Source organism: Clavispora lusitaniae (genome assembly GCF_014636115.1).
Source record: "Clavispora lusitaniae strain FDAARGOS_655 chromosome Unknown tig00002663_pilon, whole genome shotgun sequence".
NCBI classification, from domain to species: domain Eukaryota; kingdom Fungi; phylum Ascomycota; class Pichiomycetes; order Serinales; family Metschnikowiaceae; genus Clavispora; species Clavispora lusitaniae.
Window position 1 is genome coordinate 190,839 of NW_027093982.1, and position 20,907 is coordinate 211,745.

Genomic DNA, 20,907 nt, shown 5'->3' on the forward strand with positions numbered 1-20,907 from the left:
CCTTGCCGTTCTACAATCTCTGGTAAATTGATACAAATGATTTTAATGAAAATATGATAATATGACAATGACAAAGTGGTCTTAGAGTGGGGCAACATTGTAGCGCATTTTGATTCCCATTGCCGTCAACTCCGAATCCAAATACTTCAACACAAATGGAATGGCCACAGTGGTAGTGTCAGCTCCTCCAACAAACTTTGTTCCCAGACCGTCCTCCCAAATATCGGCCTCGTTTACATACTCGCCCTTTTTAATGTATGTCTCCAACTTGTCAGCACAACTACGGCACTTGACCGAAGCCAACGATCCGATTCGGGGCACTGACATTTGTGTGTTGAGCAACGAGCCACAAGAACGGCAGATCGGCGTCTGTGCATAGTCTGACAGATTCAACAATCTGTCCTGAAGAAGATAAGCGGTACCATGACCAATCAAGGCATCTCTCTCCATCTCTCCCACACGAATACCTCCATGTCTCTTTCTTCCCTTGACGGGTTGCATGGTCAACGAGTTGACAGGACCGGTAGATCTGACTTGGAACTTATCATTCACCATATGACGCAACCGCTGGTAGTACACAACACCAATGTAAATGTCCGCCCTGAGTTCTTCTCCAGTAACACCAGAATACATGGGTTCGTTACCGTGGTAGTTGTAGCCTGCAAGCTTCAATTGCTCACCAAAGAAGTCTGCTGGAGTATCGTCTTCAGAGAACTTCCAAGGTGTTGAATCTTGGGCAATTCCGTGCAAGGCACCGGCCTTTCCAGCTAAAGACTCGACAAACATACCGATAGTCATTCTAGAGGGGAAAGCGTGTGGATTAATGATGACATCTGGTTGGATTCCAGACTCCGAGTATGGCATGTCCACGGTAGGCCATTTACGCGAACAAACACCTTTTTGACCGTGACGAGACGAAAACTTGTCTCCAATCAAAGGTGCACGTGTAACTCTGTATTTGATGGTGATCTGCTGGCATTCCAGATCACCGGTATCATCAGCCAAAAGCTTAACTTCTTCAATGTAAGCAGGCTCACTAGAGTGATAAGTCTTGATCTTCGTCTTGCCCAAAGTTTCGTCAAAGTAAGCCACGATTGGGTCGCCTTCCTCCACTTTCACACCAATAAGCGGCAATCCATCGTCGTCCAACTTCTCTTTCCATGTTTCCGGCCACTCGTCGCTACCGAAGCCAAAGTGCTGTGTGATAGGGTCGCCTCTTCTACGAGACAAGGAAAGATCCACTTTCTCCACCTTGTACACTGTTCCGTAACCGAAACCACGCTCATCTGCGGATTTGTTAATGATCATGGCGTCGTCCATATCGTAACCTGTGTAAGAAATGACGGCAACAACAGCGTTCATACCATTTGGAAAGTTGTCCATTCCATAGTCATCGTACAAATTCGCTTTGACAATAGGCGTCTGGCCCGTCTGCAAACGGTAAAGTTTGTTGTCTGAACGGTGGACAAGAGCCACACCTGGAGTTCCCATGGTTTGCTTACCCATCTGACATTGGTACATGTTTCTGGGCGACTGGTTGAAGTCGGAGAATGGGGTCAAGTTGGCCAAAATGGACAAAATGTTTGTTGGTGCAAATTCCACATGAGTGTGGACATTCTCTTCAATTTCCGCTGGTGTCACAGCAATATTCATGTACACCTGTTCGAATGGGCCCAAAATATCTTCCTTATCCAAAGGCAAGTACTTGGCTGGTCTCATCATACGCGAGTGACCACCAAAAAGATACAAACCGGGGTATTGACCCTTAGATGATGGTGGCACATAACCGATTTCCAAGTCTTTTGGTAAGTTGTGGAGACCTTGTACTTTCCACAAACGCAAGGAGTCAGCCACAATTCTACCTTGTTCGTGAGAGGTCCATCCGACGATCTTTCCATCCAAATGAACACAGCACAAGCCAGGACCGGCAGCAAAAGTGTGAGCAGGTGAGACACCCAAACGAGCCAATGCTGCTGGGACAGCCGAAACATCGGAGGCTTTGGTGGCAATCTGGCACTTATGGGCCAAGTGATTCAACAAACCACAGGGTGATCCATCGGGTGTATGGACAGGACACAAAAAGCCCCAAGACTCGGGCAACAATTTACGAACAGTAGTAGTTTTCAACTCGGCAAAGAAAGAACCTCTGTGAACCATGCGGAAGTGCGAGATGAAACGGTAGAAGTTGATTTTCTCAGCCACAACCGTGTAACCGGAAACCTGCTGCAAATCAAGACCCGACTGTGAAACCAAATTACCGGTGGACAAGAAGTATTGCAACTTCTGGCCAATGTTCTCGTTCGTACGCATAAACACACGAGACATGTACTTTCTATCGTTGAAGTTGACACGGACCCCACGACCAATGTCCGAGGAAATCTGCATCTTGATGTTCTGCAAATACTCTTCGATCTTCTCCTTGATGATCATTCCGTACAAGAAACCACCCAACAAAACCTCTTGATGCTGGGTCGCATCTGGATTGTCTGGGGCACAGTCGCCAGCCACAAGAGTGTACAATTTGCGGATCAGGAACAACAAAAGACGGAATTTGTCGGCATTGTCAGGTAAATGGACAAGCACAATTCTCTTCAACACTTCGCGGCCCACATCGATGTCCGAAACATCAGGGGTAGCACCAAAAGCGACACGGAACTTGTCTCCAAGATAAGCCAATGTGGACTTCTGGGAGTGGAGGTTGTATTGCTTATAAGTACGCAACAACAACTCCAAACGATCAGTCAAAAACGAGTTGGATGTGTCGGCAGCGACAATTCCGTCGAAAATCTCACGATCATTAGTTTCCACCAAGGCCTTCAACACCATCACCACTGGAACCAAGTACTCGTTCTTGCGCCACGAAAAACGGAAGGTGACATTACCGTCCTTCAAATAATGCAAGACGTTCGTCTGCGACGTCTGGTCGGGCCGAACACAACGGATCTGGACACCAAACTTGGTGTACAGAGCACCTCTGTTTCCGAAAGATGGACGGATCAACGCCATTGGGTGATTACGTCTTTGCACAATTAACATACGCACCAACTTCTCAATACCGTTGACGATGAAGTAACCACCCAACTCGTCACTCTCCTCCTTCTGAGCCACCAATTCGTCAGGAGACAATTTCTCCAAGTGACAACGGTTACTCTTCAACATGATGGGCACCTGGCCACCATCCCTCACCTCGGAGACTTCCTCGCCATCGTTAACGCTCCAAACGACTTTCATCAAGAGCTTTCCTCTGTAGGTGGACATTCTCTCTCTACATTCGGATGGGAAAGTTTTTCTGTTGACAGAAAGTTTGTCTGTAGGAGGCACACTTGGACGGGCCAACTGAACAGAGTCCACACGGATTTTCAACTTGTTTCCCAAACGAGTTTCGTCGTTGGAATCGAAAATGGTTTTGGTGCCAATGTCTTTAACGGCAAGATTCAAAAGTCCACCATCGGCGCCTTCAGTGAGCGCATTGAACGATCCAACGTGGGGAGCCACGGCATCGGCCAAAAGAGGGTACGCGCTTTTATCTTTAGGCGGGTTCTGGAAGCGTTTTTCCCGCTCTAGAGTTCTAAACTGGGCACCCATGGTTGGAGATTGGAAAGTGGGAAAGCGAAAATCGTTTTCGATGGGATGAGGTGCGAGTTGGTCATGTGACGTCACGTGGCCTATCAATAAATAATCTATGGCAAATGGCACCCGGGTTCTGATGTTCCAGACTGAAACAAATAAGTATCCTCTATATCCATAGACCTCACTAGGATTTTCACTCCTTTTTCTCATCCAGACTAGTGTCGGCGATCATGACCAGAACAAGTGTACGTATTAAGATGCATCGCTTTGTGTGCACACCAGAACACACGAAAGTCATACATAATTATGGAAATGTTAACTATCCATAGAATCAAATACTTGTCTCGAAAGGCTATAAGAGACCTAATTTACTATTGAATTCCCTGAACACTCGTGCCTTCAATATTTAATACGTGGCCTACCACTTTTGCATTCTAGTTCCAGTTTACATCGTTACCAATAGAACTTAAACATCACATTCAAGTCTATTGTGATTTGTACTGACCAGAACACCTTCACCAGTCCAATCATAAGTCTGGCTGTTCAAATTCTTCATCAGTCTTCTTCACATAATGGCCAATTCTCGCTTTGAGTACGTCAAGGCCTTTGAACGAGAGAACTATCTCCTCCCAGATACATACATTGTTATTCGTGTGGATGGTAAAGGATTCCACAAGTTCAGCCAGGAGTATTCTTTTGCTAAACCGAACGATGTACGTGCACTTCAAGTCATGAACCGAGCTGCCTCGGCTATGCTCGAGCAGTTTCCAGATATTACCATGGCATACGGCGATTCGGACGAGTACCTGTTCCTTTTGCGGCGCTCGTGCGCCTTGTTTGAACGCAGAGAGATGAAATTAGTGTCTACGTTTGCATCTTTCATGTCTGTACATTATGTGATGCAGTGGAATCAGGAATTCCCAGAGAAGCAGATACACAGTGGGCGGCTTCCCACGTTTGATGCCCGGGCAGTTGTTTATCCTAATGCAGCAGTATTACGAGATTATTTCAGCTGGCGGCAAGTGGACTGCCACATCAACAATCTATACAATACGTCTTTTTGGGGCTTGGTGCAGAAATGCGGCATGTCAGGGCAAGAGGCGGAACAAGCACTTCTGGGCACGCTAGCAGCAGATAAAAACGAGATTCTCTTCTCGAGATGTGGCATCAACTACAATAACGAACCAGAAATGTTCAAGAAGGGGCTGATTATTGTGCGTGAGTATGAAGACTGGACCCCTGTGGACGAGAAGGGTATGACGCCGAGACAGAAACAGCGCGTTCAAAAATGGCGGCTGAAGGCGGAGATTAAGGTTTATCATGAAGATATCATCAAGGATGGGTTTTGGGATGCTCGGCCGTGGCTCTTGGAATAGGCAGTCTCGGTGCACTGACTAGTACGCATAATCTTGATGCATGCATTGGAGTGACTACTTAGTATATTTATTTGTATGCACAGTCTCTTTATAGTCTGTAGTCATATGTAAGTTTGTTGTCATATGTTCAGACCGTATTTTTTTACATGAATGGTCACAGACTTGACATCTTGCCCCAAGAGTGCTTTTTTATATTACTACCGGCTTGTCTTATCTGCCGCGATGCTTATCACTGCATGCACAGACCATTACCAATAGGCACCACCCTCTTTGTTCTCTAACGGAAACTACAACTGCAAGCATATTTCCTTGCTTCTTCATTTGGTTAGAACTCTTTTCCGCCTACTCACTATCTTCTTTCATCTTTCAGAGCGTTCATTTGCAACACTGATCTTATTTCGCACCCGTGCACCTCGCCACTCATCTTCTGATCTTACTTGCTTCTACTTACTACCTACCCATGTCCAGGCCCAGATCAGGAGTACGCGGGCCCAACTCGGCATTAACCGAGTTTCTTAAAAATGAAGGAATCACAGACGCGTTTCGCCGAAGGCAGATCCACACACCGACGTCTCGTACACCAGAAGAACCAGAACCTAGCGCCACCGAAGAGATTTCTAGTGAAGAAGAGCAGATCCGCACGGCAGGACGCAAGAAAAGACGAGCAGCACGCAAACTTGCCAAGGGAAGCGATAGCGGCTCGGACAGTGGATCCGATAGCGACTTCAACATTTCCGATGACGCGTCAAGCGGTGACGATTTGGATGTGGGACATAAATTTGGTGAACAGGATCTTTGTGTTGACTGCGGTAACTCCTTCACCCTCACAGTGTACTCACGTTACCTTGATCTGCACAAGGGATACTTATGTGAGGACTGTAATGAGGCACTCAAGAAGAAAGAAAAAGCTGCTAGAAGAAATCAGTTGAACGCGAGGAAGAAGCGTAAGCGCTTGGCTCAAGCGCTACTTGATCGAACTACAGTACATGTCCCATCATTACAAGATGTATGTATTCGCGTCATTACGAAGAACATCTCTGATGTTGAAGCCTTAGGCGAGATTGGCCAGACGAACATAAATAAGATCTCACGAATTCTATCGAAAAACAGGTCTCTCAATGATGAGACAATGACCCTTTTTTTGAGTCCTGATATTCGAGAGATTGAATTCTGGGATTGTCTGAATGTGTCTAGTGCTTGTTTTGACAAGATTGCTGCGTACTGTTCTCAACTCGAAGCTTTGACTTTGTTCATGTGCGGGCAATTCCACAACGACAATCTCATTTACTATAAAGACAAGCTTTTGAATCTTAAAAAGTTGGCCTTGAATGGGCCTTTCTTGATCAGTGACCAGATGTGGACTTCTTTCTTCAAAGAAGCCCAATGTCCGTTGCAACAGTTTGAGATCCGTAACACCCACCGCTTTGGTAACGACGCTCTATTAGCTCTATTGGAGCGATGGGGTCGGAACTTGACGTCGTTGAAACTCTCTCGCTTGGACAGTCTAGACACCGTTGGAATCTACGAACTCATTCCAGAGTTTCTTGGCCCCTCTACATTGACTAGTCTCGAGCTTTCTTATCCATGCAAGACCGATATTATCACTGATGAGCTATTAATTTACATTCTTGCTGTCACTGGCGAATCACTTCGGCACCTTAATGTCGACGGATGCTCGAGCCTTACTGATCAATTTCTAATTGAAGGAGTAGGAAAATTCTGTCCCAATCTCGAATCTCTTTCGATGCGAAATCTTGATTTGATCACTGACGAAGGCTTCGTTCAGGCTTTTGAAGAGTTTTCGGCAATAAACAGTGGCGGTCTTGTTACTGTGGATCTTACGAAATGTGTAGGCTTGGGAGATAAAGCGATCCATGCTTTGCTTGTACATTCAGGAAACACGCTTGTCGAGCTTTCTTTGAACTCGCTTAACAAATTGACCAAATCCTTCCTATTACAAGTATTAACAGATGATAATGCTACTTGGAAAAACACCCTCAAGGAATCAATTGAAGATGGTGTCAATGACACAATCGAAAATGAGGAGGAAAAGAAGGTTTTCTATCTGAAGGTGAATTTCCCGCTTTTAACGCGCTTGGATGTTGGCTTTGTCAGAGCCTTTGATGATGGAGTTGCTGCTTTAGTCAGCGAAGAATGTCCCAAACTTAATATCTTGGAGGTTTACGGTGATAACAAGTGTACATCTAAAGCGAAAGTGCGCTCTGACTTGTTGATTATTGGACGCCAAAGCGATGCCGTTTAAAGTATTGACTCATCAATTACTCGTCCGAGTATCTAATGTTAGCATTGGCCTTTTCCACATTTTTTGTTTGTGGAAGAGGCGGTGCGGTTAAGTTTGTGTCGAGGAGTGATATCCACTCTTTTCTATCAAACATGCTATTCGTGAACTCTGGCGCAGCATCAACAAAAATTCCGGGGTGGTCTAAATGTTTCAGTCTCATATTCATGAGTTCTTCTTCTTTCAGCAGGTGCTGTAAGTTGGCTTTTCCTCTGGGGTCTCCCGCATCTCGAAGCATGTAATTATTTCTCGCGAGTCTTTTTCTAGCAGACACATTGACCACTAAGTCGTCAGATTTCTCGATATCGCGACTAATAAGGATGTCCAAGAAGTCATCGCGAGATCGCAAACATAAAGCCTCAGCCATATTTGCACAAATTATGTCATAGTATATATCAACAAATGCATCCACGGCCTGTTTTGGTAGAGAGCTCTTCGTTTTGATGAATGAGAAAATAGTTCGTAAATTTATCAAATTGTGCTCTTTGTAACCCTCAAACTCAATGAAAAACTTCCAGAACTGCACCGACCTGGATAGTGGTTCTTCTCGATGGTATTTGTTAAAAAAATCTCTGATCTTGTCAGAATCTGGTAGTAGTCTAAGATAATGAGCAGTGATTATACATATCCCATCATCGTTGAGAAATCTGGATAAGGCAGTGGAATATGATGACTTGAACTCATATTTTGACTTTTCTTGCTTCTGGGTGGGCGAGGCATCCACTTCTTTCTTGTATCTGTCAATTCGTTCAAAATATCCAGAAATTATTCCCTCTAGAAGGATGAGAAGTTTCGAAATATCCACATTATCCTCCCAAAGTTGAAGTATCAGTCTGACTTCATGAATGTATGCTTTCTTGGCATAAATACCGCTCCCGGTAATTCCAGAAAAAAGACGAATACAATCTAGTAAGAACTCATTGCAAAGATCAAACTTTTCATTGCTCATCAAGAACAGCACAAACTGCTCCCTAATATTGCTTTCATCTAGAGGGACAAATTCGAAGATAGCTTTATCGTAGACTGCTTTGACGGATGAAAACCTTTCTGTGGGATCTGATGTATTATCTTCCAAGAACTTAATGTACTTCAACCATAAGTTTGCGTTGAAACAATGAGGAACCAAGGCTCTCTCGAAAATGCTGCTAACAAGCTGGAACTGGAATCCTCTTTTTTCATCGCTAACACTCTGCAAGCAAGCTATTTCATAGTCTGCATATTTTTCCCAGGACTCATATTGTTTCTGTATCTCTGAGATGTCACGTAGCAGAAACTCTTGGAGAGTCACAAGAGATTCAAACGCCCATTTTTCATTGACTTTCTTCTGTGTCTCAACGAACACACTGTATGCGTATGCATCGATGATCTGGTGCTGTTCCACAATGGAAAGGTCTTTGACCAGTGATTTTGAATACAGGGTCAAGAATTGTTGGAGCATCTGCTCGTCTTTCACAACATGTTCGACGCTATAGTTTTTGGAGATTTGGCAAAATTGATTATAATACTGGGCGTACTGGTATAAAGGGATCGATATGAGCCGTTTGTATAATTCAAGAAGAGATAAAGATGGTTCTTCTGTAGCATACTTCGTCTCAAACTCGATATATTTGTTCCAGAAAGGATCTGAATTATAGTTGAGCCCGATAAATTGCTCCGCAGATTTGAACTCTTTTCTTATGTCTTTCAAATGAGTTTCTTTTTCGTTTTCTGGTTTTGATTCGTGAACGGCCAACATTGCACTTAGGAAATCGACCCACAATGATACCGATTGTGGATTTCTTCTTGTACTATGGCGCAAAGTGTTTAGCGATTCATCAATGCCATTCATTTTATATTGGACAATCAGATAGCGTTTCCAATGTTCTGTGAGATACGGAAACCGCAGAAGAAGCTTGGCGTATGACGAAGAAACGGATGTCTTAAAAGCTTCCGAACGCTCTGTATGCTGTAGTTGCTCCCATTTTTCGTCGAGTAAGTCGAAAAGTTCGTTCCACTTCTCGATATTGTTGGGCTCTTCAACCGCTGAGGCATATGCAATTTCCCATTTGTCTTTATTTTTCGTGGGTTTCAAAGGCAACTTTGAATGTCCTTCTCCTTGCTTCAGATTTAATAGATGCTCTTCTTTTGAGTGGTCTACGTCAGCTGGGATGAACCCTTCCAAGTCTGACATGGTGAACGAATTCATTTTGCAATAGTAACCTTTGACGTGTGATGTGGTGTAGATCCGTACCTCTCCAACTTGGGTTGTTAATAGAATTGTTGTTCAGACCAGCTTCATTGAGTAGCAGAAAAATAATCAGATTAGTTTGGCCGATTTTGTCTACGTCTCTCTTTTTCCTTGTGATCGTTGCCCTAGTCTGTTGTATCTTCACATCTCATCTAATTTCTTCCCATACTCCGATCCTGCAGGTTTTTGGCGCCTTGCAAAGTCCTCTTACCTCTTACTGGAATATGGATACCATAAAGCTAGCTGGACCGTTTACTGTAAGCTCAGACAATAACCAGTCGGTACTTTCAGTGCTATCAGGCTATGTTCCCAAAAAAAAAGTTCTTCAGCCAACCTTGTTGGTGCCTATATCCCCTCAGGTCGACATTTCTACCATAGTCCAAGAGAATAACCTGGCCATCACTAAAGCATCCAAAATCAACCAAGGTGCAAACAAAAATGAAGCACACGACGCAGATAGTGAGGTTTTTGATGTTCAGGATGAAGATGTGGAACCTGCTTCCTTTGTTCCTTTATCACAATTGAGTCCACTGAACCGCCAAGAGCAGATGACCACTGTACTTTTGCAAGGCTTCCCATCGTTTAAAAGACAGATTGTTGATCGTATTCTTCGGCAACTTATGAGTCTCAGCCCTCCAAACGTACCCAGATCCTTCACATGGTCGACGGTTCTTGAGAGAAATATAGGAATACATGGAGATCGAAGAAATGTTTTCGTGAAGTTTGCAAGTTTGCTGGCCATTGAATGGCTTCACAGAAATCGAAATGTCTTTTCAGATACTATTTCAGATTTTAGCATTGTTTTCGATAATGAAATTGACGGCTCTAGCGCAGAAGAAATACCAACTTCTTCCAAAGAAGAGTTATCTACATTTGTGAGTAAAGTCATGCTGAACAAGAGCAGTTTCAGCCTGGATCTGGGAAGAACTGGAACAGAGGATTTAGATCAGGTGATGCAGTATTACAGAACATACAAGGTGGAGAATTCTGAGTTGGTAGAAGTACCGAAAGATATGAAAGAGGTCATCGTTCGAGACATTATCAATTTCCGATCCAAGATGCTCCAAATTGAGCGGGATAGGAGAAAGAAAGAGATGGAAAAAGAAAGAAAGAACGCCAAAGCTCGCCTCACTCAGATGTTTGAAGGAATACGAGAGGCGGCTATTGATTCTCTGGGGACAATTTCAGTGAAAGACTTGGATATGGAAGACAATGAAGAGAACAGTGACCCTCTAGCAGGCCTAACGGAGGAAGAATATCAAAAACATATAAAAGAGGAGAAGTTGCGTGCCGATGCAGCTGAATACAACGCGAAGCTTGCTGAAATGCAACAGTTGGAGAAGAGCGAAAAGCAAGCACTTTTAGATCAGTTGGCACTTTTGCAAAACTATGAATCAAACTTGATCGAAAACAAGGCCGCATACATTGACGAGATCAAGAGTTTTGACGATATGGATCTTGCTCGAGCCAACTCAGCGTTGAGTGCGAGACTCCAATTGCATTACTCTAATCATCTGGAGTATGTTCGTTTGAGAAATATTCAGCTAGCAAAAGAAGAAGAATTGGATGCATTGGATGAAAAGGAAGAACTCGAGAGTACTTCAAACACACATCTGTTTACTCTTCCAGCGCAGAAAGTCAATAATGTGGTCCAAAAACAAGCTGTTGATATTTCGGTTGCAAATTTGTCCGCAGAAAAGCTAGATACTATTAAATCGAAAATCAGTGATTTGATCGAGGAGTATTTGGGGATCAAAGAGAACTTGTTGATTGATTTTATTTTCGAACATGTTAAAGAACACAGTTTGAACCAACGTCAAGAATTAATCGACGAGTTGCAAGAAACTTTGGATGACGATTCGGCGAATGTGGTTGATCTGCTCTACGAGCACATAGCATCTTTAGTGTAAAATATGTATGTAATATTGGGTATACAACAGAATAATGTAAACGTATAGAAAACCGAAGAGGCGGATAGAAAATCCCGACACTTGTTGTAATAGAAAGAGCAGCGCCGTTTGGGTCGTCGTTGCCGCTCTGTTTCATAATGCTAGCTCGAAATAAAACTGTTCAATCATGGTGCCCAGCCAAGCGAGTTGAACGTGTTCACTGGTTGCGAAATCTGTGGTCTCCCACCAGAGCCGTTACTTTGAACTGGAGATTGATTGCCCAAGTTGCTTTCGGAGTCCGAAGGAGGAAGCTCCAAAGCTTTTCTCTTCTTGAACTTCTTGAACAAGAATGCCATCAATGACATGTAAAGAATCATTCCCAAACCTGCACCTGTAGCGACACCTGCCACGGTACCCTTCTCCTTCACAGGGGAATTGGATGAATCCATCGATCCATAATTCAGTGAAGATGAGCCTGAGGAAGAAGATGTATCCAAGCCAGAGAGGGGAATTCTATTATCAATCAACGAGGCCAACATTCGTTCAGTGCTGTCCGGGTTGCTGTACAATTTTGAGTCTGTCAGCAAAACAAGCAGTTGTAATGCTGCCACGGACTCAATAGGGAAGTATACTTCCGCCACCGTAATGAGGTAATCGATTCCTGCTGCAGTGTATGGAACCAAGCTCTTGATAGTCACATTAGCGAAAAGATCATTATCAGAAAATGGGTAAACTAACACACGAGGTAAGTAATCGAAGATCTGAGCCGAAGAAAGAGAGTGTTCAACAACAAATGGATAGTTCAACGCTTCCTTAAAGCCGATGGTGATAATTTGGTAGTCGCTACCTGGAGATGCAGTTGTGGCTGGCGTGATAGCTTTAGGCAAACCGGACGTTTCTGGGGATGACGTATGCGACGCAACAATAAGACTCTGTGTGTCGGAAGCGGCAATGATTTGTGTGGGCAACCAGTTTGAAGTGGACTTAGTAGCACCCGGTGTATTTGATGGGGAAACAGGAGCGGGGATTGCAGTAGACGCTGGTGGGGCAGGAGAAGCGGTTATGGTGTTTGGTGGTATAATAGCACTCGTGGTTTCCGTGGGAGCAGCCGGAATCGTGGTAGGTGATTCAGGAGCTGGAGAAACTTGAGGAGCCGAGGAAGGTGAAGCAGCAGCTGTTTTCGATGATTGCGTGAAAGCAGGGTTTTCCGCAGTGGAAACAGGCTCTGATTCTGTGGTTTCTGGTACCAGGGCCAGTTTAGTAGAAGTAGCCACTGGTGCTGAGACCTCGTTGGTGTTTTCGGCTGACGAAGTACTTGTAGTCTCTACTAATTGCGAAGGTTGCTCCAGCACTGGAGTCACCGATGTGGTTACTGACGTGTCAGTAGAAGGAGTAGAAACTTCCAGAGATTGTGGAACGGCAACTTCCAGCGGCGTTGAGGTCTGCTGGGACAACGTCTGCACAGATGTTGTTGGCAGAACAATTGGCACTGTCGACGAAGTTTCCAAACTCGAGACAGTTGGATTAACAAGTGGAACGGAAGAAGTAGATGTGGCTGGAACAACATTAGAGTCCGAGGCAATGATGCTTGGGGTGCTAGAAGTTGGAGGAACGACGATAGGAGTCGAACTAGAAACCACATTTGGTGGAACCTCACTTGAAGGTGGAACAGCCGAACTTTCACTCGGTGGGGGAAGAGGGACCACACTCGACGTTGATTCTGTCTTCGGAATATCACTTGAGGGTGGTGGGACTGGAACAGCAGTTGAGGATGGTGGAGTTGGAACTGTACTTGAAGGTGGTGGAGCTGGAATTGTACTTGAAGGTGGTGGAGCTGGAATATCGCTGGAAGTTGGCTGCGGGGGGATGCTGCTCGGACTTTCTGGCAATGCAGATGGCGTGTTAGGTGCGGGTGTATTGCTAGAGTCCGTTGCAGGCACATTCGATGGACTTACTGAGGGCAGGGAAGGCACATCAGTGTCCGTTGCGCCAGGAGCATTCGGAGAGCTTGTTCTAGACTTAGGTTCCCCAGGAACTGAGTTTGAAGATACATCAGTAGGAGACACTGGCGCATCAGTTGGGGCAACTGGCAGCTCCGTTGGCAGAACTGGAGCATTGGTAGAAGATTCGGAAATATCTGTGCCGGTTGCCGTTTGCTGAGCATTGTCACCAGTCAGACTAGGGGGTACAGAAGCCGGGGCACCATCTGTAGAAGTTGCCGGTAAATCGCTTGAAGACACTGGAGCATCTGTATTCCGCTGGTTGTCGGTCTGAGATGCATCGGTCTCAGTCGAAGAAACGCCTGAACTTAAGTTTGCGCCATCCGTGTTTGTCACAGCTTGTTGAGCATTGTCAAAGCCTGAATCCAACGTTGGGTTCGAAGATGGTATGTTACCAGATATCGAAGCAATAGGGGCTTTCTCTGACGAAGATGGAGCCGGTGCGGTGGCCGTCCCTGTCTCGGTATCAGAAGAATCAATAGCCTTTGCTGGAGAAGAAGTTTCTACATGTGTTTCTGGCGCACTTTCAGATGAAGACTTCGGACCTGGGGCGGTCTCTGAGGGTACAGGTCCAGCCGTTGATGTCTCCGGTGTCTCACGGGGAACCTCAGATGAAGAAGTAGGTTGTGCCGAGGGCTCTGGTGAAGGTTCTGGTGAAGGTTCTGGTGAAGGCTCTGGCGAAGGCTCTGGAGAGGGTTCTGGAGAAGTCTCTGGAGAGGGTTCTGGAGAAGGCTCTGGAGAGGGTTCTGGAGAAGGTTCTGGCGAAGGTTCTGGCGAAGGTTCTGGAGAAGGCTCTGGCGAAGGTTCTGGTGAAGGTTCTGGTGAAGCAGTCTGCGCAGAAGTCGCTGCAGGTGAAGGTTCAGGCTGCACTGTCGGAGTTGATTCCGACGGAGTAGATGCCGCTGGTTGTTGTGTAGGTTTGGACAGTGCAGGTTCATCATCTTGAGAGCTTGCGAGCAGTGGACTTTCTCTGTCTTCACTGTTCTGCACATTTTGTTGTGCATCAAAAGTGTCAGGAGATGAAGTAACACTCTCAGGGGAATCAGTACTTTGCGGACTGTCGTCAGGACTGTTTGTATGCGTGATAGAAGTGTCAGGAGAGGCAGTACTCTGTGGACTGTCTTCAGGGCTGTTTGCATCGGTAGCAGTACTGTCGGGAGAATCTGCGCTAGGGTTGTCAGACTCGTTTGCAAGCGCAAAGGGCAGCTGAGACTGATGAGAGTCCAGAGTAGGAGCAGGCTCTGTGTATGTTCTTGCAGTCAGCGAAGTTACAGCTGTAGAAAGAGTTGTCTCCTGCTGTGTTTGTCGGCCAAAGTTTTCAGCGACAGACTCGAGATACTGCTGAAAAAAGTTCCCCTGCGTTGTCGAAGAGACAGGAGCAGCCAAAGCGGACTGGGCCAAAAGCGAAACAGCTAAAGCATAAAGAACTGAAGGTCTCATGGCGTATGCATGCGGATAAAGAAGGACACTAGTTGGAAAGAAAGAAGGCGGGTTTGGTGTTTAGCCAAGGTTTCTGGTTGAAGTAGGATGTTGTTGTTTTTTTTGTTAGTCTAGAATAGCTTGGTAAACGAACGGTAGTATTGTTTGAATGAAGTTGTTTCAGCCTGTTGGGGAGGGAAGCTCAAGCGAAAAGCAAAAAGCAAAATGAAACGGGGCTCCAGGCGAAAAGAAAACGAGCGGGCCGGAGAAAAGACAGGTGGGAGCGAAGAAATTTTTCTGACCACGAGAAAATAAGATCTATCGACGCTGGTTTCACGAGGAACCGTGATGTTTTTTTTCTTTTTTAGGCTCTCTTGTTTTGCGCCTTTTCTTATTAGGGCGCCACATGCGTACGAAAAAAAAGACGGGCACCAGTGTTTTTCCTGTCCTGCAGGCAATCTGCCGAAGGGGCATGGGGAATGTTTCATGTGGTGCAGAGCGGTCTAGACCGCACCGTGTCTATCACCATATAGCTTTCAAGATTTCCCAAACGTTGCAATTGCCTTCCAATGGCTTTCTTGTTGAATCTACGTGGTTCTTCTACTCTGATGACGTGTTTTGTGTATATTTTTCCCCTGGTCACTATAGATACATAGTGCCTCTCTGCCACGGCTAAGTTCCTTTTTTTAGCTGGCGCGCGCCGTATCGTTAAAATACACCTCTGTGCATAACTGACGAAGTAGAAGACAAAGAAGAAGGCGTGTCGCTAGCGCACGAAAAAAATTTCAGGGCTTTGAGGTGAAGCGCGTTTGCGGAGGATTTTATCCGCATTGGGCTGCGTCTTTTGCGATATTGTCTGTCTGATCTGTTGCTGAGATAACATGGCAAGTTGCTCAAGCAGTACTGGGGCGCGCTATCTACATGCGCATAACAGTAAAAAGGCAGAAACAGCGGCCAGTAGTCTCTTCAAAACGGAACAAGTTGTTTTGAAGTGTTCATTCTAGTTCGATCATGCTTGTGACTTGATTACAGGGGAAAATAATGGAAAATGGTTTTTTTTCCACCATTACTAAAGTTTGGATTATTGGTCTCATGCGCATAATTTCGCTATTTTTGTAAATATCTACTTGTCTTCGAGCATATAAAAATTAGGGATCCATAGCCGATAACAATACAAACTATGCGACAACAAAGCCTTCAGACAAAAGCATATAGTTGACGTTGCGTTGGCGTTTATCATATCGGACACTAGTAAAGCTTATTGGACCGCTCTTACAATAGATGATTAATACAAGAAATCAGCACCAAAGTAAAAGAGCATTCGCAAAGAAAATAGCAAGGAAGCTGTAACGACAAATTCGAAGTCAAATGACGCAACTTCGCTATCGTTCGGAATGGGCACAAACTTACAGGGTGCACATTCCGAATTTGCAGGTATTTAAGTAGCTGATTTACGCAGGAGACAAGTGTGAATAACAGGCACGTAAATTATTTCGACAATTGCTTGGAATACACTTGAAAGGTACTGGAAGGGTGGAATATCACATTCTGATCCACTCAATTGAATAAGCTGCCGACGAACGGCGTTGAATTTCGAAGATGAATCTTGATAAAACTTAGGTGATGGGTTATAAACAGGTAAAATAAAAGCAGATGATTTCACAACGGCAAGAACTATAACGGGACGTAGAGATTTCAGGCCCAGTACAATACTTCCTGGCACTACGTCGACTCCTATAAATTGCTAGGAGAGTGAATGTCTTCACACGCGCATTGGGAAGACTTGCATACACCTTTCTACAGTATCGATCCAAGCAAGATACCAAAAGACGACTAGAAAAGAAACAAGAAGAAGCAGTGAAAAAGCCAAAGTGGAAGAGAGACAACAAAAGAAAAGCCAAAGTACGATTCCTAACTAGCACGATTTCACAAACACGATGGCACGACATAGAAAAGTGGATAGGGCCCTTCTATCGCAAAATGATCCCCTCGATTCCGCCGACCAGGAACTCATCATTTCGCTGCTTGCAGCCCAAAACGATAGCAATTTTCAGTTCTACCGCAGAGTCTTACTTTTAGCCATTGTCGTTGAGATTCTTCCCTTGGCCCACGCCGCCCGAGTAACTTTCACCCAAAAAGGCGTGTATTCGCCGCTGGCTATTATGATGGTTATTCTTTCGTGCGTTTTTCTGGTGGCTAGCATGTGGCCAGTCTGGCGTGATTGGCGCCGCAAAGCACTTGATTATACTAATATGGCATTGGTGGCTGGACTCTGGACTATTCTCTATCGTAGCGGTCTTTGCTGGCAGGATGTATTTGCTTTAGTTCCTGCGGCAAACCTAGGTGCAGTGGTATTGCTTCGTCGCTGGCACATATCCACCAACAAGAGTGTGCATGATCTCCGAGACCTCACTTACAAGTTCAAATCCGTCTAAGAAAATGGCGATAACGAATAGAGTATACTTAACGAACATCAATATAAAAGCCTTGGCCGATGCCCCTTTGTGGAGCAACATAGAATGAAAGACTCGTGAACTTTGCATTAGGATCCTGATCACATCGCTTTACCAGAGAAACATCGAATGAAATGAAACCTGAAGATTGGTAGCTTGAAATAGAGTGTCATTGAAAACCAGACTAGGAGGTTAAGGAATGAGTACTAAAGAAAACGTAAGGTGCACTGTACAGCATAATATGCTAAAACCCGGCCAAACGAACGTGTTATTAATTAATGGAGAATATCGTACGAATGGTCTCGAACGAAGTAAGGTTTGCCGTAAATCACTCCGATAGCTTCATTTAAGCTGCGAGAATGACATCTTGGACCGTAGTAAATAAATAGTTGTAGTTGCTTCTATATTTGGAAAACCATTGCAATAACGAAAAACAAAAAATCTTCAGAAAAATTTAGCATGAAATGTGGTCCGTGAAGCCACCTAACGCAATTCCACTTACATGATGTAGACATTTACAGAAGCTATAGCTGAAATCTCCCCGAGAAACCAAAAAATGACAGTATACTCCAGAGTTCCTAGCGAGTTACCCACTAGACGATATTGGGAGTTAGAACTAATCTTTCTTACAATTCAGTTTGGAGAAGGACCGTATCCCTCAAAGGAGATGATAACTTTCAGTGAGTTCTTTCCCAACGACACACGAGACGATACTTGAGTCTAGAGTCAAACAGTCGACGAATTGTTTGAATAAAGCCGTTCCAAAAGGTTGAGGGTGTAATACAGCTATTCTCTAGAGATTACTGTTGCAAGTATACCATTCGAACTTCAGCGGGTTCAAATGGGCCAAACTCTATACCAAAAAAGTAGATTTTCTCTAGTGAAAGGAATTGTTTTCGATAAAGGCTCACTATTCAAGGCAAGCTAGAATATCAAAGCTTCTAAGTCATATCGAAAAGAACAGCTACTCGAGAGCTGAATGAAAGCAAGCTCGTCCCAAAGTCGCATTCGATCCAGCAGTTCAACCAGTGTCCGATTGATCCAGTAGTAGGGTAGTCTACTAGCTACGCCAGCAGCGCCGACCTTTCTCGCAAGCCGGCTCGCTCGCTCCAGACCATTTGCCGTAGCATCCGCAACTAACGGGAGCTGGAGAAAGCAAAAAAAAAAAAAAAAAAAAAAAAAAAAGAAAGAGAGAAACAATGCATTGTGTCCCGTGGCTAGAACTCACTACTACCATAGACCACGGAATACAGAAGCCCGAACACTTCATAGGGCTCCTCCTTTGTAGGGATGTGAGCCCCTACTCGTACCTTTGGATCCAGTAGAATGGTGATTAAGTGCCGGATCAGGTCATAGAGAAGCGACAGGGCTGGACGGAAACGAAGCTAGACCACGAGCATGGCCGGGCCGGAATAGCAGAGCACACATGGGTTGGCGAAGCAAACTTACGCAAGTTCAAGCCGACATCCGAAGGTTTTACAATGCACACATAGGCACATGTGTGCCTCTAGGATGCGTCTAAAGCCGGCCGCGCCTAAATGCGGTGGGATCAATGTGAGACAAGAGCAACGAGGTACGAAGAAAATATAACGTCATTGCCGAAAAGCGCCGCAAAATAGCCGCGCTGCCCGGACAGCGCTACATGCAGAACAATCTAGACCATACCTTTGCTGGAAGAGGTTTGGCCAGGTTTCGGTTTGTGAGCAACCGGCGACCGAGTCGCCGATCTTGGCGTCGGAAAAAGCACCCAGGCGCCGGCATTATAGGCGACACCAAGCACATGGAGGTGTTTTGGCGGCGGGAAACCGAATCGGACCACAAATTGCTAGAGCATGCACGTGCAGGTCTGGCCCTCGGAGCGCGTTTGGCACATCCCACAGCAGTCCGCAAGAGATCCGGAAATGTAAAGTAAAGCTGGCGGCGAGGGCGTCCCTACAATGTGAGGAATCGTGTGCTCGTATAGGATCTGGTGCCTCAGATAGAATCGTTGTGGTGCAGGCTTGGCGTAGACAATGGCTCGAGATTTTTGCGAAGGTCGGTTTTCCTAAACAGGCATCGCACGTTTCCCCCACAATAAGAAGAGGAGAACGGTGTCACGTGCGGCGCCATGCACTCAGGGCCCATCTTGAAAAATTTACTGTTTATTTTTCGCCGTTTTCTCGAGGCAATTTTCTCGGCCAGCAACTGACGATGGCAATTCCACCCACTACGTTGCCCCGCATTAGACTATTGTATACTCTAGACTGTTAGCTTTGCCGGTTTTGTGTCCCCGTGTATTCCTTTCTCCTATTCTATGTTTGCATGTTTCCTCTTGTAGAGCCAGTGTCGAACGGTGTGCTGTCAGTATGGCCCTATGTGAGGCCGCTCCGCACTTGTAGGGTATTTTTAGCCCGTGGTCTTTGTTAGCCCCAATTAGGCGCAAAAGTGCGCGCGCACTTACAGTTCTAAGGCGTTCCACTGCCTTCTGGAAAACTGCGTGCCATCGGAATACTTGTTCAGTAGTTCCGAAAGAACAAGCTACAACATTTACAGACAACATCACGTACCGATGTAGGGGAAAGGCCTGGAACCGAAGCTGAGTCGAGAAGCTGGTGTTATGGGCACAACAAAAAAAAAAATCAATCAAAAAGAGTAACCTTGCGCCACAGCTGCACACCGTGGGTGAGTAATGTTCTAAAAGTTTCGCTTATTGCTATTCCGAGGGTGCAGGTGGGCCACGAGCGATTGGGGCCGGCACATCCGAGGGTGAACCTGGCCTCATTTCCCCACCGGAACTGGGCAAAAGGCTTGCGCAAATTGCACCAACTATAGCGTTCTCCGACAAGCGGCCACCCCCGGAAGTGGTGCTCCCCCCGGAATGGCTGCACCTGCAATTTCCCATCTAGACCCAAATGCATAAACGTGCCATTTTATTTAAAGGCGCGAGTTTTCCCACACTTCACCGATTGCAGTTTTCCTCCATCAACTACCTTTTATTCTCGTCTTCTCCCCTTTGTGACAGACAACTCCCAGTTACTTCTGTTTGAGCAGCAGCTAACCTTTCACATTACCACGCCCTTTACATTTCTCATTTGCATCCACGGTTTTACTCCATCGCAGACAAAAACCAGCCTTCCCAACACATTTTTTTCCCCTCATCACATTTAAAAAATCAACATCAATAAGCATGGAAATGTCGGACGCCTTCAATAACTACTGTATCAGCTGTGATCAGTTGTGTGCTGCCAACGCCATTTACTGTTCCCCCCAATGCAGAGACAAGGACGAACACAATCACGTCACCAACTTGGATGTTGCCAACGCAGACATTGTCTCTCCTTTGCTCACTCCTTCATTGTACCAGCAGCAGCATCAGGTGCACGAGCTTGCCGCTTCGCCTTTGTTGTTGCCTTCAAACTTGAATGACGCGGACATGGACGATCTCGTGTTGAACTACTCGGTGAATCTGCTGCAGCCAAGCAAGGTACCATCCTTGTCCACATCGCAAAACTACCGCTTGTGGTTGACTGGAGTCATGTGAGCATAACAAGAAAGGAGGTGCCTCACGTTGCATTATGGGTTGGGTTATATATATCGGTTAATAGAAAAGCAAAAAAAATGGGTTTCACTAGGAAATATTTGGCTGTAGAGAAGCTGCCCGCTACTTAGTGTGGCTGCATCTATATTAGCTATTG

At 45.4% G+C, this 20,907-nt stretch overlaps 8 protein-coding genes across 8 annotated transcripts; 5 read left to right on the plus strand and 3 right to left on the minus strand. All coding sequences in view use genetic code 12, as the record gives it.

Moving 5' to 3' along the window:
• Nucleotides 1-81: 81 nt before the first annotated feature.
• Nucleotides 82-3,585, minus strand: RPA135 (DNA-directed RNA polymerase I core subunit; the record flags this gene model as incomplete). Its single annotated transcript, XM_002617622.2, has 1 exon — nt 82-3,585. One exon carries the CDS (start codon nt 3,583-3,585, stop codon nt 82-84), a length of 3,504 nt encoding a protein of 1,167 aa, XP_002617668.2.
• Nucleotides 3,586-4,142: 557 nt separating this feature from the next.
• THG1 (tRNA guanylyltransferase) lies at nt 4,143-4,946 on the plus strand (the record flags this gene model as incomplete). Its single annotated transcript, XM_002617621.2, has 1 exon — nt 4,143-4,946. The coding sequence occupies one exon, from the start codon at nt 4,143-4,145 to the stop codon at nt 4,944-4,946; it is 804 nt and encodes a 267-aa protein (XP_002617667.2).
• A 460-nt stretch (nt 4,947-5,406) lies between these two features.
• On the plus strand, nt 5,407-7,209 carry RAD7 (UV-damaged DNA-binding protein; the record flags this gene model as incomplete). Its single annotated transcript, XM_002617620.2, has 1 exon — nt 5,407-7,209. The coding sequence occupies one exon, from the start codon at nt 5,407-5,409 to the stop codon at nt 7,207-7,209; it is 1,803 nt and encodes a 600-aa protein (XP_002617666.2).
• Nucleotides 7,210-7,225: 16 nt separating this feature from the next.
• On the minus strand, nt 7,226-9,430 carry PRP39 (Prp39p; the record flags this gene model as incomplete). The annotated part of the gene is made up of 1 exon (XM_002617619.2): nt 7,226-9,430. The coding sequence occupies one exon, from the start codon at nt 9,428-9,430 to the stop codon at nt 7,226-7,228; it is 2,205 nt and encodes a 734-aa protein (XP_002617665.2).
• Nucleotides 9,431-9,696: 266 nt separating this feature from the next.
• On the plus strand, nt 9,697-11,382 carry FOB63_004731 (uncharacterized protein; the record flags this gene model as incomplete). The annotated part of the gene is made up of 1 exon (XM_002617618.2): nt 9,697-11,382. One exon carries the CDS (start codon nt 9,697-9,699, stop codon nt 11,380-11,382), a length of 1,686 nt encoding a protein of 561 aa, XP_002617664.2.
• Nucleotides 11,383-11,546: 164 nt separating this feature from the next.
• On the minus strand, nt 11,547-14,801 carry MSB2 (Msb2p; the record flags this gene model as incomplete). The annotated part of the gene is made up of 1 exon (XM_002617616.2): nt 11,547-14,801. The coding sequence occupies one exon, from the start codon at nt 14,799-14,801 to the stop codon at nt 11,547-11,549; it is 3,255 nt and encodes a 1,084-aa protein (XP_002617662.2).
• A 1,916-nt stretch (nt 14,802-16,717) lies between these two features.
• FOB63_004733 (putative integral membrane protein) lies at nt 16,718-17,215 on the plus strand (the record flags this gene model as incomplete). Its single annotated transcript, XM_002617615.2, has 1 exon — nt 16,718-17,215. One exon carries the CDS (start codon nt 16,718-16,720, stop codon nt 17,213-17,215), a length of 498 nt encoding a protein of 165 aa, XP_002617661.1.
• Nucleotides 17,216-20,399: 3,184 nt separating this feature from the next.
• FOB63_004734 (uncharacterized protein) lies at nt 20,400-20,753 on the plus strand (the record flags this gene model as incomplete). The annotated part of the gene is made up of 1 exon (XM_002617614.1): nt 20,400-20,753. The coding sequence occupies one exon, from the start codon at nt 20,400-20,402 to the stop codon at nt 20,751-20,753; it is 354 nt and encodes a 117-aa protein (XP_002617660.1).
• Nucleotides 20,754-20,907: the final 154 nt, after the last annotated feature.